We start from the raw sequence: 26,715 nt of genomic DNA on the forward strand, positions 1-26,715 counted from the left end.
TAAAATAACTTTTCAAATTTTAAATATATGTGTGATATACGCCCATTCTTCAATTAGAATTTCAAGATTTAAAGAGTTTTTGATCTAGCTTGTTCTTATGAATATTAAATACTAAAGAAGATTACAGCATTAAAAGTGCTAAGTGCTTGCAAAAAAAGATATACAATGTTTCAAGGCGGGAAGAAAATAAAATATTTCCTACTATTATTAAACAAGATATGTACATGCTCATTGAAAACATTCTTGAAAGAAGCGTGGTTTAAAATGGATTCAAATCAAGGCATACTGTGAAGAATGCTTGTACATATAATAATACAAAATGAACCTAAGCATAATAAAAGAACAGGTATTATATAAACATCAAAAACAATTATCATCATTACCGTGGGTAAGCTTTTGTTCATTATTCCTTACTGAAAAATTGTAGCTGTTTGTTAAAGTAATTTCAACAATAACATTTGAGATAACTTCTACATGTCATTATAAATGCACATATCTGTGTATGAATTGGATGTTCCTTCCTTCTCATGTATGATGTTCAAATTATTTTAAAATTTCACCATGTGCAATATATGTAATTTTACAGTTTCATTCATAAAAATGTATGTGATAGTAAATCGTTCAAATGGTCAACATTTTCAACCACAAACAATGATCAATAATTACGTGCGTAAATCACGATATCGTGTCTTAAAAGCAGAAACATTAACAATAAATACAATACCCCTTTGATAAAAGAAGCTTTCCAATAGTGAGATACAGTCTGAATAATTCTTTATCTTAACGATGTCAGTTTCGCATGACACTAGCACAGTATCATTGACTAGTCCGGTCTTATAAATAAAAAGGCACTTGCTTCTCTTTAAAATACTGGGAAATGTTCTGCGATTCGTTGGCTATGAAACGGAGATCCCAAAATAATTTTTTTAATATTGGGCATAGGAAACGTGGAGGCAGATATAGGCACATTATGGTCTTAGATTCCAGTGCACATACTGGCAACTGTTTTTCATGCTTAATAATTATAATCTTATCATTCAAATTTCATAAGAGCGAAATTTATATTAACTTGTGTTTAAACAAGTGAGATCAAGATGATTTTTGATGTAAGCTCGAAGAAACCTTGTTTATCCTCTCCGATTTGTTAGCTAATTTGTATTAAGACTTACAATCTTCAATAATTACCTCGCAAGCTAACAACATGGAAATTCTCAACCGATCTCAGATATAATTCTATGAAAAACTGAACTCGATACGAAATGTTTAAACGCACTTTAGCGTAACATTAATAGCATTGTTATGTGTGTTATCTAAAATATAAAGATTTTCACACATTAAATACAAACACTGTACCTATGAAACTTCAATTTACAAAGATATATTGCTTCCTACAATTTGTCTTGAGAAATGGATAGTGTCAGTACATTCATTCCATTTTGTCACAAAGCTATGCAGTTTGATTAATTAATAATTCCTTTTGCTCTTTTGGGTTAAGGTAATGAATTAAATCTATAGGAGTGAGTACTAGTTTATATTTTAGTCTCTGCTTACTATTTTGTATTCGATATGAAAAAAACTGAACAAGTGCCAGTAGCCGACAGATAATACAGAGAAGTCGCATTACAGTAAAGATTTATTATCAACCAGTAGTTCAAACGATGAGGAGACAGCTATAAATAAGAGTTAACATTATCGGTCTTGATATATGATGTATCGAAATTATTGTTTAATCCCGCCCACGTTTCGGAATTCGTTTAATATAAGAACCAATTTCGGATATAGCGTACCGATTCTCGAGGTATTTTGGAATTCGTATGATCAGCTTATCCGAAATAATTAGGCATGAATAGTGACCGATGAATGACCGTTTGAATGACCACGTGAAGGCTTTTCCAGCAGTAACACTACAGATCTATCTAAAATTGATCCATTCTGCAGTTTAGAAGAGAAAAATTGAATCTATTTTATAGTTTACAAAAAGTGATAAACCCATTTAGTTTATAACAGCTTACCTTAGAGTTAATTAATCCAAAAAGAAGAAATCGTATTTAATTACATGAACGTTTCGTTCAGGATATGAATGAAAGAGAGTATTTCAGTAACCTGGTCTTATTTTCGCAACGGCTTTTATATTCTTCAAGAGGAAAACTTAATTTGAGTCTTTATGAATAAAAACAAATAAATTATGTTTTAAATTCGAAGCAAGTCGTTATTTTATGCTCAATAAATTATTTAAGAACAAAAAAGCTGGCTTTCTTCTGTAGAAGATTTAAAATGATGTGAAAGAACGTTAGATATATGCAACAAATTTGTGCCAATACAAAATAATCAGTTTAAAAATAACTCTACTGTCATATTTACTTTGATGCTGCTGCTTTCAATATGGCAATAAGAACTTTCTTCGTATAACCTGGTTTTCCATTTATAATTTTCACCATTCCTCAACAACAAAAATTTGTAAGGAAAATTTAATATTTGTGTTAATGTTTATTTACTTATTTATCATTATTCAAGCTAAAATTCGATAAAATTTGACCCAGAATATTACTAATTGTCGGAATGCTCTTTTTTCCAGAAAAGCTATGGAACAAACTTTTCAGAAGGAGGGGTTAATGACAACATATTCCTCTTCGGTCTCTCTGTGGGACTCTTTTTCACGGCGAAGACGGAAAGAGAGGTAGACTGCGAATATGAGACACAGTAGCATCAGGATACCGAAGACCAGGACCACGATCCAAAAGATGTACATCTGAAGGCAGGTGTCCATTGTACCCTTAACGTCATTGTTGCCTGTAAATGGATTATGTGGGAAGATAGTTGAAAACTTCCATAATTTTAATTGTTATTGTTCAGACAAATTTTATTTTTGTCATGATGCTGAACGAACATTTTTAGGGGATTCAGCGAATGCAAACATAGGCAAGCAAAGGTTAAATGCAACAACTAAAGTACCCAGCTTTCAACAGCGCATGCATAGAGAATGATCATTGCAGAACGTCCTCTCATATTTACATAACGCCTTTACTAGTCACTAAGTCGAATTTAGCCGAAGACTTCACAGACTTACGGTCGCACAAAGCGCCGGTAGCTCAGAGTATATATTGTTTTTGCTAATGATTACTCCTAATAAAATGCATACACCCAGATATACCAGTGCATTATGCAACGGCAGAATCGTATGTCTGCAGCTTGCACTTAGACTCGACTTATGATCAACTTTATACGGTAAATATATTTTGCATTTTTGTGAGCTGAAATAAGGTCATGAAAGAAACACAAAGATGACTGTTTCAACAATAAGGTCACAAACATTGCGATTCAAGTAAACACGACACTCTTGATTGGTGCTTGCTAATCAGTAATTGGTTATATTGAGGATTATTAGTTGTGTAGTATCTTGGATAACATTGTTTTTCTTCATATGCTAACGTAATTATTTACAAATCCTATGATCTATTGATAACATATATTTACGGCTAACTTACAGGCATGAATGGAATAACACGTTGTACAATTTTGCTTAATTATTTAAAAGAAACTATCCCTTTTCTTCGCCGAAAGTGGATATACCAAAAATGTATCATCAAGTGTTTTGAACTTTTCACTCATCGATCGTCATTTTCAAAATGTAATTCTACTTATTTCACTCGTAACTATTGCCTGGATTGCACGAGCTGTTATCATTCACTTATGCAAAGATCACTTCATCTACAAACCTGAAACCTGGTCAGCGCTTCCTCCTAACAAAGAGATAGCGAAAAGGGTGCTCACATAGGTGAGATTTTGAAGGCCAGTGTCTTCGGCACCCCTCATTCGTCGACTTCCAGCACTACAAACATTGGTCTGCAACGAAATCTCTACACTTTTACGATACCTTTGCTAGTTTACTTGAAAAGCTAATACGTTTTCCAAATTTTCAGTTTAGCCCTGCAATTGCGGATTGAAAGTAACATTAAAAAACCAATATTTGTTTAAAAAATAATAAACGGAAGTGATACTAGCATAACACTTATTGCACTATCTATAAATTACACGACATCACCTCTAGCTCCACAATCTTATATATATATATATATATATATATATATATATATATATATATATATATATATATATATATATATATATATATATATAAAAGATAAGAAGATAAGAATTCTTTATTTCAGACTACAAAGTCCATACTTCTAAATTAAAATATAATTATAAAGTAAAAACATTGCAAACATGAAAGAACATATACATCATATATACATGTATACATATCCATCTACAATAATTAATTGTGCTATGCATTGTTAAGAATGACATTAAATGTCACATTTAAAGAGTAGTTTATATATATATATATATATATATATATATATATATATATATATATATATATATATATATATATACATATATACATATATATATATATATATATATACCTGTGGGTCATCGCATTTAGCTTGGTCAGCGTACGAGCACTGCATGATCATAGCTTCTACTTTCTAATTTGAACTTATCCCCGTTGACTTCATCAGCAATGCAGTTTGGAACGTGCCACTCTTGATCACATAAACACCGTCAGCACCCCCAGCAGCATATATGTATGTATGTATGCATGTATGTGTGTGTGTGTGTGTCCATTTTCTAGTATATTTTTTTGGCAAAATATAGACCTTGTAGCTTTTAGTTTTCTGTTAAGTCTCTATGCTATGAATAGCTTTTATCTCCATAAACTGAGAACAATCATCTTCAAACTCACGTTTATAGAAAAATGGTTTGTTGTAAACACAAAACAACATTTGTGTTTTTGTTATTTTCTCTCAAAAAAATGGGAAAGAACTCGTTTCATATGGCGTAGGATTTGGGCTTAGCTTTCTTTCTACCTAATCGGAACAAAACGCGTAATTTTGTGTATTTGTCACATAGAACATTTTATGTATAATGAATGCAGTTTAATATATTTAATATGGCAATATATTAACATATCATTTCATGTTATTTTGATTGGTCTAAACAAGCCCAAAACTTACAGCACTTTTTGCTGATTGGCTATAACCGTGGGAAATTTTCCTTACCCTGCTTTCTTGGGCATTTTTGTTTTACTATTGCTATGAACATTGACAGCCATTTCTCGTATCGATTGCATAAGGGTCATTGCGACAAAAGACTACGTCTCTCGGAATATGGCCAATATACCCAACAGGAACACGGTATAAATAATAGTAATGGTATCAGTAAATGGATAGAGGGCTGGGGAGGGACACCTCTAACAGGGACCAAACCGTTTGATAAACAGAATCGTGGTACAAATGTTAAATTACAGGACATCATTGTCAACATTTTGATGACCATAAATGCCTCGAACCACATCATTTTCTACTCGGTAAAATACCTCCAGCGGGCTAATATTTTGCTATTATGCGATGCAATTCCAATTCTTAATAAAATTAGTATTTGTTTATTGTACTCTTTCAAATCAAACAATACAATTATCTGGTAATTAAATCCGGAATGTTTGTATCCAGTAATTATCCCTTTAAATGAATATACATTAACTAGCAAGTTTATTAGTGAAATTTACACGCTTTAGATTAAAATATTGTAAATATTCTAATCGGTGTATATGCTTAATCGAAGTTTTCAACGAGATCCAGTGTTGCAAAACGATAATCTCTGTTACATGTTCTAGTCGAAGGGTTGCACATTATTATATTCAACAAGCTTCTGGGACTAATTTATGCGAATTCGATAGCTCCCATCTTTTCTAAGAAGGTTCTTCATTCGGTATATGGGTGGACATGTTTAAATCGCCTAGGTAGTATTTCGATAAGCAGAGAAAGTGTGAGTTCTTAAATGATTTTCTCCAAGTTTACTTGACTTTCTTATAAGAGCTGAAACTCGAGTTTGTTGAATTAATATGTAAACTGAAGATGTCATTTACGTTAATCAGCTCATGACATATCTTTGGGTACAGCTGCATGGTGACGCTAATGTATATTACGCTGTCAGTGTGCATAACTGAAATGTTAAATTCATTGCTTGTTCTAGAATCGATGATATTGTATGCATTTACTTAACAGCGGTAGACCCCAAGTTCAGTCCCATCATTCGCATCAAATAAATTAATATATTAGCCCTCTACTCTCGGCAAACCAGGATTCTCCTTGGAGGGCATCTACTAGACCAGAATATTTTTCGACATCCGTAATCTGCCCCTTATTTCTCCAATTCCTTTCGGTGACATTCACCAAACGTTCTCTTGTTGGTGAACCGAGTATTTAGCCAAATTCTAGGAATAGGAGTATGAATGTAATGCCTACCTCACTGTGCGTATGTCTCTCACTAAAATGAACAACAACAGTTCAACGAAAGGGCAAAATAACCAGAATACTACTTTCAATGGTGCAAAGATTTATTAATTAAGGATTTAGACTTTTAACCAGAATGGTGCGCTGGCGATTTGCAACATAGATCAGTCAGTTTAGTTACCATGGTGTGCCCTTTGGCAGGCTTTTTCTTCTTCTGTCTTAGACATGGTATATGGTTCGCATTCAAAATATTGACATCCAGTAAAACACCGCAACAACAATAACAAAAAAGAAGCCAAATATTCAGTTATATATTTTTTTAAGTTACAGAAGCAAATTAAAGTCTCTTGTATCGGCATTTATTCATATTATATATGCAGCCATTTATCCGTTGGATATAATTTTTGTTCAAACTTTGCAGGTCTGAGGCCAATTTAACGTGCGGATAAACATATTAAGCAAGTTGATTTTTGACCTATGTTATAAGGGACTTTCTACCTTCAGATTTTTCCTGAGGACGTATGGTCCACTTTATTTCACGCAAACACGGAAAATACGAATTTCCTTTTATTTGAAAATTTGTATGGCATTGATTTCGTTATGGAGATACGAATATATCTCATACAATCGTGTTCTTTTTTATTTGTACTTTTACCTTTCCTTAAACAAGTTCAGATTTCAAATTAATTTTCAATTCTTTTGTAATGCTTATTGCCTTTATCATCTTTATTGAAGTTTAAGCTTGGCTGAACATTAATCTACATAGCCATTAAATGCCGGAAGGTTCTTCTTTCAAGTTAAGCTATCAAACGAGCTCTTCAGTCTCATTATAAGGCGGGGTTATTGACACCATATTTCTCTTCGGTCTTTCTGCAGGACTCTTTCTCGCGGCGGAGCCGGAAAAAGAGGTAGACGGCGAATATGAGATACAGCAGCATCAGGATCCCAAAGACCAGGACCACGATCCAAAAGGTGTACGTCTGATAGCAGGCGTCCATTGTACCCTTGCTTTCGTTCGTACCTGTGAGAGGAATATTGGGATAAATATTGCAAATTTTCATAATTTTAATTGTTGAATGTTCAGACAAATATTTATTCTCTTTAAAACCGAATTTATATACATTTTCTATGGGCAGGATTCAGTCAATCAAGTTACTAAAATTGAGGAAGGTTTAATAAAACAATTAAGCTAACAATCTCTTTATACAGTGTATGCATGCAGAAAGATCATTTGCAAAAACCATCTTATTATTCCATACCGCCATTACAAGCCTGTAAGTCAGTTCGACTTGTACACGTCATAGAGTTTTATCTATCGTCAAATAATGTGACGGTAGATTAAGGTATATATTGATTGTGCTACAGATTTCTCAGATTGAACAACATTGACCCAGATATGCCGGCACATCATGCCACTGAAGATCTGTGTTTCTGCAGTTCGCAGATACTCTACACTTATAATATTATGCCTTTTTACGGTAAAGTGAAGGTCATGAATAAAAGTAAAACTGGCCGTTTCAACGGTGTTGTCATATTAATCTATAAAGTATTGTTAAATGACAGAGCTTTATCAAGATATTTAGGACGGATTATCCGTTGTGTAATATCTAATAAAGTTGTTTCCCTTCATATGCCAATGTAAATATTTATAGATCGTGTGATTTTTTGATAACATGTCCTTATGGTAATAAGCTGAATCATAGGTATGAAGTGTCTGAAAGGTTCTATCATTTTGCTTAAGTTAGATAGATGTGTCTCACACAACTTTGAAAGCGATATAAACTCAGGACCATCACGGAATGTTGTCACCTTCTAATGATTATATCATGTCCGAACAAATCTGTATACCACTGCAGCATCGCAATAGATGTCAGAAAAGCACGGGATCATGCACATAATGTATGTTATAAATTTATGTGTTAGGGATATGGATATTTAGTTCGAGGTTGTATAAAAATTGAATATGTATGAGGCCTGAGGTCCTCTTGAGCTATTCCCGAAATGATTATCATTTTCAAGATGGAATTCTCCTTAAGTAACTCACGCTATGGCCTCTACCATTTCCTGGATTTCCCGAACTGTTATTATTGCCTAGTGCTAATATCACTTGATCTACACACCTGAACCTTGGTCAGCCCTTACTCCAAACAAAGAGATGGTGAAACTGTTGCCAACACTGGTCACATTTTGCAGGTCGGTGTCTTCGGCACTCCTACGTCGTCTTCGTCCAGAAACACAGACATTGGCCTGAAATGGAATTTCTACACTGTTAGAACACTTGGGGCTGTACGTTTCCCTGACTTTGTTATTTACCACCTCAATTGCAAATGTAAATACGGATCTAAGGGAACGTTGACAAATCATAATAGTAATGCGCCATACCTTGCATGATATAGGAATAACTGATTATCACACTTGACAGATTCTCAATGTATGTATGTATGTATGCATGCATGCATGCATGCATGCATGCATGTATGTATGTATGTATGTATGTATGTATGTATGTATGTATGTATGTATGTATGTATACCTCAGGGTCGTCGCATTTACTTTGGTCATTGTATAAGCACTGCACAATCACAGCTTCTACTTTCAGAGTTGTACTTATTCCCGTTGGTTTCATCCACAGTGCTGTTTCAAAAGTGCCACTCTTGATCACGTAAACACCGTCAGCACCCACAGTAGCAAGTCCGTCATTTTTTGGAAGAGTACTGCTGACGGCATCCTTAGCAAAATTTTGGGTGAGTCCGTAAGCCGGTGGCGTTTGTTTACATCTGTAAGGTTGAACGTTTGAAAGGTAAGCCAAGTCGTCTCGAAGAAATGATATATTACGGTCGATTCAGTAAAAAGGAGTTGAAAAAAACATAAAAGTGCGACCCATTTGCATTTGTAGGTTACGATAGGATCTGGTTAAAACATTAGTAAATGTAATATAAGTAAACGTTATTGCGTTTTTCTGTTAATAAGGAATTCATGATGAAAATATTTCTATGATATTCAAAAATGTCTATTACCCATTGTCGATGGCCACCACGTTTGGTAAAGATGTTGAATCAGTTCCCCCATAAAAGATCAATTTGTTTACGTATATCCCCACTTGCTTGTTTTCTGTGGAAGAAAATACACTTTTCAATCAATCTGAAAATGACATCATAGTCTTTTGATTCCTCTTCATAATATATTTTAACAACAAAACTAAACGCTGGAGATTATAAAGTTCTCATCTGAGCAATTTTACTGAGCAAAAAAGTTATTTGAGTGTAAAGTATTAACAAAACGTTTATAGTTTAATATAGTATTGAAGCATTTATTCATTTCTTTATTATATTATATCAGAGGTTCATAGTGCTCGAGAGAGAGAGAGAGAGAGAGAGAGAGAGAGAGAGAGAGAGAGAGAGAAACTAACGGGAGTTTGCATAAGTGTGCTTCAGTTTTAAGTAGTAAGAGCCGCCAAGCGTCAGTTGGCCGCCAGAAGTTTTCTTTGTATCATCTGTGGAGTCATAGACCTCGAGCGCAAGCTGAGATTTTAGACCCAGATTGTTAACCGGTAAGGAACTGAAAAACAAAATGTAAACATCAGGATTGCTTAGATATTGTACTTGGAAGACAAGATTTTGAACTTGTACAAGAAATTACAAAAACTTAGAAAATCTACGTTGCCCCATCCCCTTCAATTTGGATTGTTTCTGATTTGTATGAACAATGCTAATAGTTAATGCTTGATATGAATTCTCGCCGAGTTCCTCCATAAACAGTTTAATGATCACAATTTATTTCCATGTGTGCTTTGATATTTTGCTTCATTATAGAAGATATGTTAGCTAGGATTTTGCAGAGCCTGACTTTAATGACGGCATGATTAATAATTTATCAGGTTTTCACAGTTCAGACTTTGTTCAGAAAAATTGTCGATGTACTGTGTCCTTTTCTTGTTCCAACAAAAAATCTGCAATATATTTTTTTAATTGTAGTTTTTAATTTTTTAAAATTTATTTTTAGTTGTTGGAGGCTGAATTTAAAATTAATGCAATGGCTGCATTGGCTGCATTTGTCACTGTTTCACATTAGGTTTCTGCCAGTTTCCCTCAAGGAACAAGTTTAAAAACTGTTCTTCGTCAATGATCCCTCAAGAAAAATAGTAAGTGTTTCTTCCAGATTGAGTAGATGCCGGAAGTGGTACTGCCTTACATTGGTTTCGTACACTGTTCTTAAATGCCATTTCTTTAGGAAATACAGGACGATTTTACAGAGTTGCTTCGATGACTACATGGCGAGTGATTTGCATATTTTTCACCAATTCGAATAGGGACCAATTAGAGAATTTGTTTTAATTTTCTTCACAAGAATAAAGTACGCTATTCCCGAGTTGAGTTCGATTACCACATCGTAACTGCTATGTATGAAATATATTCTGGATTCCCTAAGGGAACAAAGTGACTTGCTGGTTTCGGTTGATGTTCCCTCAGAACATACGTCATGTTTTGGGGAGAAAAAATTAAGTTAATGCTTCATATAACGTTTTCACTGAGTTCACACAGTGACCAAGTTAATAGTACTATTCTCATTACTATTCCCTCAAGAAATATAGGTGTTCTAGTTTGTACAAAACTGAGTTTACTCACTGCGTACTCACTGCTTCCAGGTTAGGTTTTTACAGATTATCCAGGAAGCGCTTTGGTAATTATTTCTATATTCCTGTTCTGTCAGAAAGACTTATGTTTGTTTTTACAGAAATAAGATTAATGGCTGCAAGATCCTTTGTATAAATATTTGACTGACTTGTATAAATATTTGACAAACTTGTATCAGGAACCAATTTTACAGATTTTTCTTCGTCACTGTTTCTGCAAAAAATGAAAAATACTTGTCTGTTTGGAAGGTCATGGCTATTAGGGTACGACTACAACACTGAAATTTTCACTTTCCTTACTCTTGGTTAATACCAAATTTTTTAATACACTCAAATTTTCACTTTCCTTACTCTTGGTTAATAACAAATTCTTACGCCATTCTCTTCGCAAACATTTTTATTTCAATGTCGCTGGTATTTCATTGTTGATAGTATGTATGCATTAGGAAGATAAATTCAATATCGGTTCACTAGTAATATCCAGAAGAATGAGAATTCATTTCATCACACGTGGCTGAAGCAAATATAATTACAGCAGTCACCCATAAATATGTTCTGTTGATGTTACACAAGTAAAAAAGATAACAAAAAAGAGTAAACTAATATATAAAAAGAAAAATAAATAAAACAAGAACTGCATGCTAATATTAGTGTTATAATTATTTAACAAGACTAGTCGTAAAAGTAAATAACAGAGAATTTTATTGTAATATTTTAAAACGATTTTTTGCATTGTACCTTTTCATTTTTTTTAGTGTCGTGCTATGCTTTTTGCTGCTTGTAATTTTGAATTTTATTGAATGTCGTGAAGTGTTCTTTTCATTCTATTTTTATTTGAATTTTACTAAATATTTTGCAATGTCCTTTTCAATGTATTTTTTCCTTCTTTTTTTGGTTGCATTATACTGAGTATTTTGCAGTTTTCTCATTGTACCTCTGAACTTCACTAAATGTCTGGCAATGTTTTTGTCATTGTATATTTTGAATTTTACCGACTGTTTCTAATATTATTGTATTTTTGATATTTCACATTTTTGAATACAATTCTCTTTCCTCTATCGAGCCTCAATGACTCGGCTCAAATGACCCGGATGGTATTATTAGGACAGAACTTAAGTAAAAGTATTACGACTGAAATTCATTCTAAATTGTATTAAAAGTAATTTTTCATTGATATATATTGAAAATAATTTTCCACTAAAATATATGGAGATAAAATTTATATATTTGTGTAATGCAACTGTATGCTATTTTATAAAGATCGCACTTTACGAGCAGGTGCAGAAACCCATACAATACATTTCGCTCGTAACTAAATTTCAACAATTGTCTGCACAAAATACATTTTGCTAGTAACTAAATATCAATAATTGTCAGCACAAAATACATTTCGCTCGTATCTAAATGTCACAAATTTAGATTTGGGGGGGAAGCTGCTGAACAGACAAATTATTATATCAATATTGAATGCGTTGTGCAGATGGTTCACACGATCATCCTGGGAAAAGTTCAAGTGTCATGTTCTCACTAGACTGAGCGAACGCAAAAACTGTATAAATAGCGAATCAGGCTTACGAAGAATTAGTCCGTTGCTCGATTCAGAACATCTCTGTCTTTTCCTTACAGGTAAGAATCGTCTGTGTTCGCAAACTTCTTTAAAGGATGTGCACTTTTTAATATTTGAGATTTCCATAAAGTCCATATTTTCCAACAATTTTGTGAGTTCTTTATATTTTATATAATAATATAATGGAATTTGTAATTGTATTTTTGGTATGTATTATTAGAAAAGATGAATTCGCTACCAACTTCATGTTTAGATTTAATTTGGAAATAAAAGTTTCTTTAAGTAATATTGAGTAACGTTTAGTAACCTATTCCAAATTAGTATCCTATTTTAAATTTAGCACAATATATTTATTCAAAATGATTGTTACATTAATCACAACTATTGATTTTATACTCATTGGATATTATCAAGTTAATCGAGATTAAACTATCTTTATACATTCTAAAAGACAGAAATTATACAATGAAGTTGGTAAGCACGATGGGAAAGTGTAAGTTTATATGTATTTCTTGTATTTTAAATATAAAGGCTTTATAAATATGGCTTTAGAATTGAGCATTATATATATATATATATATCAATAAAAGTTCGTTGCTCGAGTCAGAACAGCTCTGTCTTTTCCTTACAGCTATTCCGTACCTCGTTCCCCAAGATGTAGCCGTATCTCCACGGTTATTGGTGACACGCTTGTTGGAGAGCCTGAATTCCTTCTCCTCTCATTCTCTCTCTCTCTCTCTCTCTCTCTCTCTCTCTCTCTCTCTCTCTCTCTCTCTCACCATGGGCAAAGACATTTCGTAACTTATGAATATGATAAAACACCCATATCATAACTCGATTATTAACGTTACATGTGATTTCCTTTCTGAGATATATCCGGAAACAATTTGATATACTGTATTTCCATTATTGTTTTCTCAGGATATATAGAAGGTTTCTCCCAATGAGATTTGATGATGGTAGTAGTTACTATTATGTATAAAATATTTCATCGAGATCTTTCAAAAAACAATATGTCGTTATCCTCTCTTTTAATATTCGCTCGAGAAATATAATAAGCATAATAGATTTTGATGGCCACGTGCCTTTCAGGGAATTCCCCCCGCTGTTTTTGAGAGAATTTTATATGCATCTGATCTATGTCTGAGTAGTGATTTCCAGAAGGGAAAATTCTTCGTTAATATTCAAGGTAGTCCGAATGGCAGTTATAGTCATTTAATGATTACTTAAGTGTCAAATACAGTTCCTTATTGCCAAACTATTTTTTATTTTATTTTGGCCCTTGGAAAAGGAATCTGTCGATTCCGAGACCGCTTGGGCTAGTTTCGCATCTGTTTTGCACTGTTATCTCCTAGTTTTCTTTCATATTTGTTATTTTTCTGAGCAACATGATTTTATTTTGATACAGTGCAAATAGAAAGACTATTTTTTCCGTGTGACTTGCAACTCATATATATATATATATATATATATATATATATATATATATATATATATATATATATATATATATATATATATATATATATATATATATATATATATATATATATATATATATATATATATTGATATCTTTGTGTGTGTTTGCGCGTCTGTGTGTGTGTAACTTACCTTTACGGTGAAGTATGTTCTCACAAGATTTTGTCATACAGTTACGCATAAAATCATAAATATGCAACATAAATTTGACATGAGTTTTTAAAAAATTTAATGTAACGGGTAAACTTATATATACATTTCACCTTGAGAAATATTTTGGAGGTCTATAAAATAACCTTAGGACCTTGCCTCATTTGTTTTGCGCCTCCTCTATTTCGCTAACTATAATTACAAACATATAACTTTTCTCATAGAAAATACAGTAATGTTAGTTGTTGCAAATTAAATTTACAGAATGTGAAAATATTACCGATTAAGCCAGGCACATAAATTTAAAAAGACTTGAAATGATAATGTGAACAACAAAGCAGACATATAAAGTATTGTACTGCTAGCTGAGTATCATCTTCCTTGGTGTCATTAAGAAAACAGCTTCAGAGAAGACTTTAAGAGAGTTTTATTTTCTATAATTGTGTCCTTTCATTATCAATGAGTTCTAAGACATTAATCACTTAATATACGTGTTTTCAGATATCATTCACTGACTGTAAGTTGTCTTAGTTATTATTAACTTAATATACGTGTTCTTAGATATTAATCTCTTAATATACGTTGTGTTAGATATTAATCACTTAATATACCTTGCCTTAATTATTAATCACTGATTTTACACTGTCTTACTTATTATTAACTTAATATATGTTGTCTTATATATTAATCTCTTAATATACGTTGTCTTAGATATTAATCATGTAATATACGTTGTCTTATATAGTAATCAATTAATATAAGTTGTCTTAGATATTAATCGCTTAATGTACGTGTCCTTACATATTAATCACTGAATGAACCTTGAGTTTGATATTAATCACTTAATACACGTTTTCTTAGACAGCAATCACTTAATATACGTGTTCTTAGATATTAATCACTGAATATACGTAGTCTTAAATATTAATCACTTAATATACGTAGTCGTTGACATTAATCACTTAGTTTACGTTGTCTTAGATATTAATCACTGAATGTATGTTGTATTACATATTAATCACTGAATATACGTTCTCTCATATATAAATCACTTTATATACGTTGTCTTAGATATTAAACACTTAATATACGTTGCTGTAGGTATTAATCCCTTAATATACGTTGTCTTAAATAGTAATCACTGAAAATACGTTGTCTTATATATGAATCACTTAATATACGTGTTCAAAGATATTAATATACTGAATGCACTTTGTCTTAGATATTAATCACTTAATATACGTTGTCTTAGATATTAATCACTGAATATACGTTGTCTTAGATATAAATTACTTAATATACGTTTTCTTATATATTAATCACTGAATATACGTTGTCTTAGATATAAATCACTTAATATACGTGTTCAAAGATATTAATTAGCTGAATGCACTTTGTCTTAGATATTAATCACTGAATATACGTTGTCTTAGATATTAATCACTGAATATACGTTGTCTTAGATATTAATCAGTTGGATAAACACTTTCTTACATATTAATCACTTAAAATAAATTTACTTCGATATTAATCACTTAGTTTAGGTTGCCTTAGATATTAATCACTTAAGAGACGTGTTTTTAGATATTAATTGTTTAAGATATGGGTTGTTATATATTAATTATTAAGGTATGGGTTGTTAGATATTAATTATTAAGATGTGGGTTGCTAGATATTAATTATTAAGATTTGGCTTGCTAGATATTTATTATTGAGATATGGGTTGCTAGATATTAATTTTTACGATATATATTTCTAGATATTAATTATTAAGTTATGTGTTGTTATACATTAATTATTAAGATATGTGTTGTTACATATTAATTATTAAGCTATGTGTTGCTAGACATTCATTATTAAGATATGTATTGCTAGATATTAATTATTAAGATATGTATTGCTAGATATTAATTATTAAGATATGTATTGCTAGATATTTATTATTTTGATATTTATTTTTAGATATGAATTATCAAGATACGTGATGTTAGACATTAATCATTAAGATATGTGTTGCTAGATATTAATTATTAAGATTTGTGTTGTTAGATATTCATTATTAAGATATGTGTTGTTAGATATTAATTATTGATATATGTGTTGTTATATATTAATTATAAAGATATGTGTTGTTATGTATTAATTATTAAGATATGTATTGCTAGATATTAGTTATTAAGATATGTGTTGTTACATATTAATTGTTCAGATACGTGTTGTTAAATATTAATTGCTTATGAAAGAACACTCGTAACATTGTGTTCTTTCTAACCCATTAAACTTATTCCGTGGTATTATTGTACTAAGCACATCCTACTTCACGAAATGAACGTGGTACATGTAATATACTAAATATGGGTCGGGCTTTATACACCACCAGACAACATTGGAGAAGATTGGTTCCTTAGAGAGAAGCAATAATAAAAAGATACTCACGCAATCGTGAAGATTTTTATATCCACGTTGTTGGCATCAGCTTTTGTGCATTTCCATTTAAATGCCACATCTGTGCTAAATGCGTAGCCATTCGTGGTTTGGATGAGAAATGTAAAGGTAACTTCCTGTAAATTAAGAGGATATCATAAGTGTGAGTTTTGCATGTTATCAAGAAATGGTAAAATAGACGCATTAACAAGCCTAAGATTATTTCAATTCGAAGTGAAATTGTATTTAGAACCAAGTACGGATTTTAGGAATATTTTTTCCATTGTAATAACAAACTTCACTGAACCGCTGGCATGACAGGTATGACAGATTATGAGACCGAGTTTACAATATATTTCGAGTACAGTTAGAGTTTTATTTTGCATAAATGAAACCGTAAGATGGAAAATATTGTCTTTAAAATTCGATGAACAAAAGTTAAATATACCTTCGTTTGTTTTACCACATGATAGCGTTTGCTTCGCCTTTACTTTCTTTACTTTTTTTCTGTAAGTTCAGACCAAGATGTCAACATCTTATGCTATCATCATTGCTCATTTGATCACAAGTAAATAGTTTTTATCTGGTAATTTCAGTTTTCTTCTGATATCGTATTTTTAGAGAACATGCAATTACTATAGTTAGAGTTCTCGTTGCCATCGTTTTCTATGTAACTAATATTGCAGAATTTAATAGTGTACGTACATCTTTACTGCCGTCAGAATCTATATCTATAACCTTGAAGGCATTTCCACATGCCGTGGGATTGATGGTGCTGCCAGCGGTGTCCACCGTGAAAGTGGATTTGTACTGATCAGTGGTGCCGACCTGGGCTATGGTACAGCCGGCAGCTACTGTGTTATTTGATGAAAGAGCTGAGATCTGGTAAATGATATCGGATGCACCTTTCTCCACCACTATCGTCGTGGAGAAGCCGTTAGTAGCATTATAAGTGCACCCAGCCATGTCTGAAACAGACAATTATTACAACCGATAATGTAATAATTAACGACATGGTAAGATTCACCGATACTGCAATAAAAGTTGACAGGCAATGTACTTTTCGATCGATTCCATTACATTCATTGTCAGTTTAATATTAATTTTTCACTCTTTATTTCAGTCTTGGTTAGCAGCACAATGGTCAACAGCATTATTATGTCGTTTTGAACAGCATACTAGTTCATGTTAACACAGAGGATGCTTAGATTAATGAGCATTTATCAAATTAATTTGAAACTGATTGGCACACTAAATAATTGTATTAGTTTTGCACGTGGTTATGCATATTCTCATTCACGATAGTAGTTAATGGGGACTATATACGGACAATGAGAATTAGCATTACAAAACACACTGGGACAATATACGGACAAGATTTATACGACAATAAGAATTAGGATTGAAAGATCCCTGGGACGATATGCGGACAAAGAATATACTGCCAAAAGGTTTGGACTGTATACGGACAAGGGAAAGTGGGGTTGTTGTATAAGGACAATAGGAATGGAATAGGTATGGTGACGTCACTGTGCTGAAGATTGGCAACAGTGTAGCAAGGGGCTTAATTCAATCAGACCAAACAACGGGAAATAAAACCCTAAAACGCATGGAGGTAGATATAGATATATAACAGATAAAACATACATACATTGATGGAAGCACATCAGTTTATCATACAAACAATTATACAACCGACTAAAATAATTTTAGGCAAGAAAGCAAATCTTTTCGAGGCATATAAGTGGCCCTGAAAAAGGCCTTTGTGTTTTTTTTGTAAACATCATTTCGTTAACATTGAGGACATCGCATAGGTATTCTCTTCTTCAAACTTCTTCTGACTTCTGGACCGCAGATGAGGACTTCCTTCAAACAGCATTGTCTCTCCAGTTAAATTCTTCTTTTCCAAAGGCTCGTATTGGTGATCTGGTGATGATTTCGACGATACGAGAGTAGATGATTCAACATTAGTCCACATCTTGTGACTAGAACATGAGAAGGGAATGCAATGAACTGCGGATATTTATAATGGAAGAGCGGATCGAAACGGATTGAGTTTTTTTCACCAATCTTAACTCGCGTTACAAAATTCAGTCACATTGTGGAATCTGTATTCCAGTCCGAAGAGAGCTGACTGTGACGTCGCATTACATATAAAGAAGAGCTAGAGTCTGTACGCTGGGAATTCATGCGACAAAGTATTCAAACATGAGGGAAACTCAGAAGACGATGAATTGGGGTGCACCGGTTGTGGAGACGAGAAGCGAGGACATAGCAGCGGCTACCAAAGTCAACACAGTAATATTTCCAGCAAGACCGATTTTAATTGGGATTTAGTCGATTTTCTTTCTTCTCCGCGAGAATCTGTTCCGGTATCAATACCTTCGCCACCTTCCACTTCTTTACCATACGTTGAGGATTTAAAACAGACAGAAAGAAGAATTGGAAATGTTTTTACAACAGAAAGAAGCAGAACAAGCTTTTCTCCTTCAACAGCAACAGCGAGAAGAAGAAGAGGCAAGAAGGAAACGACACGAAGAAGAAGCAGTCTTTAATACGACCCAAAAGAAAAAGACCTTCCCGAGCCAAATCATTGACAAGAGCAAACCCAGGAGTATGCCTTTGTCGTGGCAAAGGCTTAAGACAGTTAAAGCGGATTACGTCCCGTTTCAGAGTTTGGGTTTATAAAAAAACAAAGACCCATCGGTCCTTTTCAGGACCACCCACTTCTCTCGAAAAGAGATACAATTCACTTTGCCAAAATTAATTAAAACTCAAAATCCTTTTTTCATGATATACGTGTGCGAATGCGTGACTGTAGGTCCTTATTCTAATAAGTCAAAACCAGGAGGTACTTGCATTTTCAGTCTGGTCTATTCTGGTACATATCTTCGGCTTGTCTGAAGAAAACTTTCTAATGACACTTCGCAAAGCTCTGATCAGAAGTTCGATCTGTGTGGGCTCTTCTGTCGGTCTGGTCGGGTTGAGAGTGAAACGAATACTGGGAGGTAATCCACCGACCCTTTATATAGGGAAGACATTGGTCTGACATGGATATAGGGACCCGTGGCGTTATAATGTAGTCATTTGATTTTTTAAGTCAGGATGAAACGATAGCATCATTTCATAGAGAAAGGAGAAGTAACAGGCAGAAAGGTGACTTATCGCCTCACACAGCAGCTGTGTTTCGGCTCAAATTCATGCCAGTGAGCCAGAAGCCACACCCAGAGAATCTATACCAAATCAAAGTCCACCATTAAGGCCTCAAAAGTACTACCACATTCGACAGACGAAAAAGAGCCCCTCTAGTAAATTTAGAACCACATCCCATACGTTCACGGTGAAGTTTAAAGATTTCAAATCCAACGTACCGCTTGAGAAAACAGAAGGGTTTAACACGGAGGTGTGGGATTGTTTGTTAACCACACTGAAACGACAATGTGAAGCCAAAGAAGACGATCGCTTGAGACTTTCCATTTCTTACAACAGTCCCCCGTTTGGATCGAGTTTAGCAGCCCAGCCGAATTGACACCTTTCAAAGTCTTCGACGAGATTCAACACGTGAAACAATAAAACGAAAAGTTTCACATCATCGATGAAAAAGCGACACTATTCATGACCCACGTGTCTCTTCCTCAAAGGGACCGGATAACGCGAAAAAGTGTTATTGGAAGATGACCATCGTAGCATTAAGCGTAGCCTCACCCAAATTAACAACCCTCAAGACCAGATGTGATTAGCTCGTGCCATCGTGGTGGAACGAACGTATGCCGACAAGAACTCTAGAATGGAAAAGAGCCTGGCAAATTATTCAAAAGTTGAACCGTGCCAAACAAAGAAGTGAAACAGAACTCATGTTACAGCAAGCGGGACTATCCAAAGACAAAGCTTGTGGCATGCCTGTACTGCAAAAATTGCAAGACGTCTTGGCTTCACACTACACTTTGAACGTGTACCCTCAAGAAGTGCGCGAACCTCTGTTGGTTCGAGGCAAAGATTTCAAAGACTGAAAATACATTCACGTCTACCATCACGATGAACATTTCGATGCCGGATTACTTGGATACGGTTATTACTGTGAGAAATGTGACTTTGGATATAAAATTGAGAGCAACACAAGCATTGTGGATCGAAATGTGAGGGACGCTTGGCCTCTAAGCCCTGTCTTGACCTGTCTGGAGGAAGGACAACCATGAGTGCATTACCCAGCTTATCAACGCACTTTTGTCAGCCCTGCCTCTTACCAAAAACATCTAAAGACGTATGGTTCACAGCAAAAAAGAGCTTGTCAACTGCTGAGATTGCGCTACTACTAATGGGCAAGGCATACGTACCAACAGTATTAAGGCTCACGTATGTTCAGGAAAGAAACGATGTCACATTTGTCGCCAAATCAAGGACTTGGCACTAGAATGCTACATTCAAAAATAGCATTTCAAACAAAAAGAGAACGATGATCAGAATAAATGGAATTTCATCTTTTTCGATTTTGAATGCATGCCAGATACCTGTTTTCACATCCCTAATTTTTGTGTGACTCGTCGAGCGTGCTAGAAGTGCATCCAAGCGTCTATCTATAGCCATTGCCATCGCTGCAGCAAGATTCCTGGAGGACGTACAAAAATCTTTCGGGGACCGAACACTCTGGCCGATTTCGCCCGAGACCTGGAGCCAAGAGGACATCGGACGTTAGGGAGATTGTCATCGACATGCCACGGTAATGGTTCACAATTTCGCGGGATACGATGGACAATTTCTTTTGAGATACTATACGGAACTAAGTACCTAATGTCCTAAAGTGAGTTTGAACGGGCCAAACTCATTTCCATGCATGTGGGCAGAGTGCAGTTTAAAGATTCGATGAGTTACTTGCCCATGCTTTTGAGCCGAATGCCTAAAACGTTTGGAATGACAGAAATGGCCAAAGGATATTTGCCGCACTTTTTCAATACCGATGCCAATCAACACGCTGTTTTACCAAATCTTCCTCAGGCTCACTACTACTACCCCGATAACATAAGCACCGAACAACGAGAAGCTTTCTACGCTTGGTACCACACTCATGCCTCTGACCCATTCGACTTTCAGGAAGAAAGGTTAAAGTATTGTTCCGATGTGGAAATTGTTGTTATGGAAAATTTCGAGAACACGAAGGGATCGATCTTTTGAAAGAAACATTCACCGTCACGATAGCGTGTTCCTTAGTGTACCGCACATCGATTCATGCCCAGAACACCCTGGATGTCATCAGCACTCAAACCACGAACTTTTTCAAACGTCTATACTCGGTCTAAACCCTACGCCTGAAACATTAATTGTGCGACAGGAAAACAAATGGATCCAACATGCCCGCATCGGAGGAGGTGAAAAGACCAACGGTGGATGGTTGTGACTTAGAAAACCCCAAGATCGTGTGCGAGTTTAACGGATGTTTATTTCACGAGTGTCCCTCTGCTAACGTGAACGTGACACTAAAAGTCTGTTTTCACAACGGACCATGGATGACTTGTACCAGGCCATTTGTCAGCGGCGCTTGAAGTTAGAACATAAAGGATACCAAGAGGTGGAAATGTTGGAACACAAATACGATCACCGTTTGAAAACCGATCCCGAGTTTAAACGCATCGTGGAAAGTTACAAGCTGGTGGAACCACTGAACCCAACGAACTGTTTGTATGGAGGACGCACAAATGTCACCTATTTGCTGTACCATGTCGACGAGGAGAAAGGAGAAAAAACAAATACTTGGGCGTGGGGTCCCTGTATCCATAAGTGTGCACATAGTGTCGCTTTCGCATAGGGCCCCGCGATTGCTGGCGGTACACATCGACCTGGACAACATTCGACAATACGAAGGCTTGATCAAGTGCAAAGTCTTGCCTCCAACCGACTTGAACCATCCCGTTTTACCTCAACATTGCCAAGGAAAACTGAGGTTTTCCTTGTGCCGTACTTGTGCCTAAACGTGCATTCAATATCAGTCTTGTCAACACCAAGGAAGAACGTGCCTTGACGGGAACGGGGATCAGTGTAGAATTGTTTAAAGGTCTGGACCTAGGATATCAATTGTTATAAGTGCACGAAGGTTACCACTTTCCCAAGACAAAACCGTACCACAAGGGTAACCAGACTCAGAAAGGCATTCTCAATTACTACGTTTAAAACTGAAAAAAGAAGCCAGTGGCTATCCTTCCTGGTGCCACACTTCCGAAGACCAAAAGAGATTCAAAGATAAATACTGGGAGCAGGAAGGCATCACTTTAGACCACGTGGAGAAAAACGAAGGAAGGCGATCGTTTGCCAAAGTGATGTTGAATTGTTTGTGGGGTAAAATGGCACAACGACCGTGTTTCCCTAAGACGGAGTATTTGACAGAACCTTCCAGCTACTTCCGGATGATTCACGACAAAACCAAATACATGAAACACGTGGACCTCCTTCGTGAAGACTTGACCCTGGTTAATTACGAGGAAGAAGTGGACTAAGAAGTGGACTTTGTACAAATCGACTAATTTGGAAATGTCATCATTGCGGCTTACGTGACAGCCCATGCTCGCTTAAAATTGTACGAAGGTTTAGAACTGTTAGGAGATCGCGTCCTCTACTTTGACACGGACAGTTGCATCTACATCGATCGGTTGGGACAACGTCACCCTGACATCGAAGAAGACCGTTTAGCAGCCTGGTTGGACGAACACCCCGACGACAAGATTCTAAGTTTTGCTAGTGGCGTTCTCAAAGTTCGGGTAGGTATACCGGGACCCACAAGGAAAAATGCACACGGAGTATTAAGTGAAAGGATTGACAATTATCAGACCAGTCGAGTGGTGAACTTTGGACAACTGAAAGAAGCTTTGCAGTCTGGACAGGATGGAAATTTTAAAGTGACCAGCTACGAACCGTACAAGATGGTACGTTTACCCACACACCAAATCATCAGTCGACCTTTGGAAAAAGTGTATCAAATCGTGTACCAGAGACGATGTCCAAGACCAATAGCTAATTGTAACGACCATGACCAAGCGAGAAAGATGACTACTTTTAAAAAGACATCAATTCAAGTTCGGTGATTCTCAAGTGGAGTGCAATGATGTGCCTTGCGATGAGAGCAACGCCACACGCTGTGACCAGAGCGATGCAGTACCACATCATGGGAACTTTGTTATGACTACTAATACTACCACTACTACTATACACTACTTTCATGGTGGATGTTATGATCTATGTGAAACTATACAGCTACCACCTACAGATGTCATGCAAAAATGAGCAGACTTCAACGCATTTCACCGTACCCTTATCGAAATGAGCCCGGGAAAGACAAATATTCGTTCCCTGTTCGTTTGTCTGAATACCGCAACTTTAAAAGTCAATTCCAATCCATTGAAAAGGAAAATGGCCCAAATGTATTGGAGGACCCACCCTCAAAAAATTAGCCATAGCCGGATTTTACTACTTGTGAGAAGGGGATAAAGTCAAGTGCATCAGTTGCGTTGTGTCACTTCAAGTGGGAGCAGAAAGATTCGGCTTGCCCGGAACTGGCTCGATGGTCTCCGCATTGTTACTACCTGGCTTTAGTGGGACACAGTCATTGAAGTGGCATAGTATGTCGCTTAAGATACCAGCTAGGCTAGGAGTCAAACGTTGGGCAACACCAAGACAAGAGGTAAACCCCATTACAAATAATATTCAACGATTATCAAACGAATTGCTAGAGAAGATCTACAAGGATGTTTGGCAGGGACTTGCCAGAGCAAAAATCTTAATTGGTGACTGTATAACTTTTGTGTCGAGAAATTCACAAAAGGAAAGGGAAAAAATGGTACTGGTCAGAAATTACTCACTATGTCCATTACACTCGCTCTAGGAAAAGATTTTAAATAAAATAATTCTGACTGACAGGATCATGGATACTTTGCAAGAGAACATTCGTGGTTTGCCTGTGGAGTTGATAGAACGCATTTAACGAGAGCTGGTCAAAATACAAATGAAATGCAAAGAACTCCATCCCTCATGTCACCGATGTTTACACCAATGGTACCTGAATGCTATAAGAGGACTGATTCAGATGAAAGTGTTCCAGTGGTCAGTCATTGTTAAACTTGACGTGGGCGAGAAGGATTTGTTTGTAGTGACTGCTTCTTTTTACCACAAGGCAGACATACTGCAACGAGTTCTAGGGGAAGAGTTAAAGGGTTGCCAAAATCTTTTGGGGCCGACGTGTGGTGTGTGTCTTTGTGACTTGCTTTCTGGGATTTGGTGTACCAGTCGATTCGTTGTGTACTCTTTACGAACAGTATTTGCCACCAAATAAAACATGAAAGTTGTCTCTTTAAATGAGCACGAGAAACTCACTTTGTTAAAAGCTTTGCGTTTTCATCTGGATATTTCTCGACCTCTACGGGGAAAAAACGTTTCGTCAACTTTTAGCTACTGAAGATGTGTACGACGACGTGTGCGTAGTTTGTGACTTACACCCTCACTGGACAGATGCACGTATGTAGAAACATTGGGGTTTTGAGGCTTGGACCAAAGAAGTGGACAAGTGTACCCAAAAGCTGTGATCGTAAATTCAAACGTTCAGTGAAAAAGTAACTTTTATACCTGTATTAGTGACAGTGTCAGAAGAACTTGACACCAAGGACAACCACTCCCTTCCAGACAGGAGTGTCATGGCCATTCCCAAAAGGCCATTACGGGACGACACCTGTGAGTCTGTAGCCAATGTAGAGACTTTAAGAACATTACACACTGTCCCTAGGACATCTTTGTTACCAGACACATGTATAGTCACTTGTTTATTTACTACTTTGATCTTTTTATGTGTATTTTATCGCTGTACTAAACCATTTAACCTTTGTATATTTTTGTCTATCATGTTGTTCCATTTAAAAAAATAAACGTGTCCTAAAAATGCATAAAAACTTTTGTCTTTTCTGCCTTCGTGTCAAAAGTGACATTTTTGCCCAATGGCTATCTCTGCAGTCTTTTCTCTGTATTCCTCTACTTTCAAATTTTCAAAGTCATTGACGAACACTTAGATCGTGGCAGTTGGGAGAGCTTGTATCTTCGGCATTCCTTTATCATGTTAATTGCCGTACCTATCGATTCAGGCAAAACCAAATTAGTCAAACGTTTCATCAAAAATAAACATCATTTGATCGATCATCCACCTCAATCAATTGTGTGGTGTTACAAAGAGTGGCAATCGGCGTGCAGTCCCTTGCACGAAAGAAAAGGCGATACCATTGTGTTTGTGGAAGGCATTCCTGGCGAAGACGACGGGATCGTGTCTGACCCCAGTCAAACCCTTCTGGTCATTTTCGACATGTTAGGAGTAGACGAAGAAGAAATTAAACCGTGGTTTATGCGCAAAAGGCATCATCATAATGCCAGTGGCATTTACATCACACAAACTTTATTTCAACAACGTAAAGCCCACTGCACCATCAGTCTCAAAGATAATTACGTGGTCTGGTTTAAAAGCCGTAGAGATAAATCGCAAGTGCAAGTCGTAGCCAAAGAGTTAGAATCGCCTTGGCTGACACATGCGTACGACGATGCCACACGAACCTCAGACGTCTATTTACTCGTGGACTAAAACCCACCCACACCCGATTATTTGCGATTTCGAACCCATCTGCTTCACCACTGGTGCCAAGATGGAGGGCCTGTTGTGTATACGTCCCCGTTGTCGACTTAACAAAATAAATCTATATAAAAACAACTCCAACAATTTGGGTTTGTCTCACACAGCGTCAACATGACATGCATTCAGTCTCTCATCTTCCCATCAAATTGATTCATGCCTTGTACGGCATCATTCGCGAAAAAAATCCACAAATACGTGCTCGTGTCTTAGGAGGCAGTCTCAAAGAAGTCTTAAGATGGTTTACAGTGACAGAACGTCAATTACTGCAAGGCATCATTCACATTCCTCATCAAACCAAAGGCTTTTTTGACAGAAACAAAGTAGCATTGACGCAACTGGCCGATCACCGCACTCAAACCAAAAAGCAAATCATTTTGAAACCTGGAAGTAGCGGTTCTATAGGAGGTGTCATCATTTGCTCCCTTTTAAAATGGGATCCTAATGTCCTCCCCAAGAAAAAAGCCACTCCCGAAAGTGCCTAACGAACCCTAAAGAAGAAAAGGAG

General features: G+C 35.7%; 1 protein-coding gene across 1 annotated transcript in view; it reads right to left on the reverse strand.

Moving 5' to 3' along the window:
• Nucleotides 1–6,599: 6,599 nt before the first annotated feature.
• Nucleotides 6,600–26,715, reverse strand: part of LOC149806365 (uncharacterized) — a 52,426-nt gene continuing 32,310 nt past the window's right edge. Inside the window, exons 3-9 of the mRNA XM_089973053.1 lie at nt 17,264–17,526; nt 16,571–16,695; nt 9,712–9,860; nt 9,320–9,413; nt 8,836–9,079; nt 8,423–8,549; nt 6,600–7,323 (exon numbers count right to left, since the gene is read on the reverse strand). Of these exons, the coding sequence (XP_089829179.1) occupies nt 7,130–7,323; nt 8,423–8,549; nt 8,836–9,079; nt 9,320–9,413; nt 9,712–9,860; nt 16,571–16,695; nt 17,264–17,526 (1,196 nt within the window). The 3' untranslated portion in view covers nt 6,600–7,129. The remainder of the gene's footprint in view (nt 7,324–8,422; nt 8,550–8,835; nt 9,080–9,319; nt 9,414–9,711; nt 9,861–16,570; nt 16,696–17,263; nt 17,527–26,715) is intronic.

Source organism: Sinohyriopsis cumingii, chromosome 1, assembly GCF_028554795.1.
Source record: "Sinohyriopsis cumingii isolate HCF-2022 chromosome 1, ASM2855479v2, whole genome shotgun sequence".
NCBI lineage: Eukaryota > Metazoa > Mollusca > Bivalvia > Unionida > Unionidae > Sinohyriopsis > Sinohyriopsis cumingii.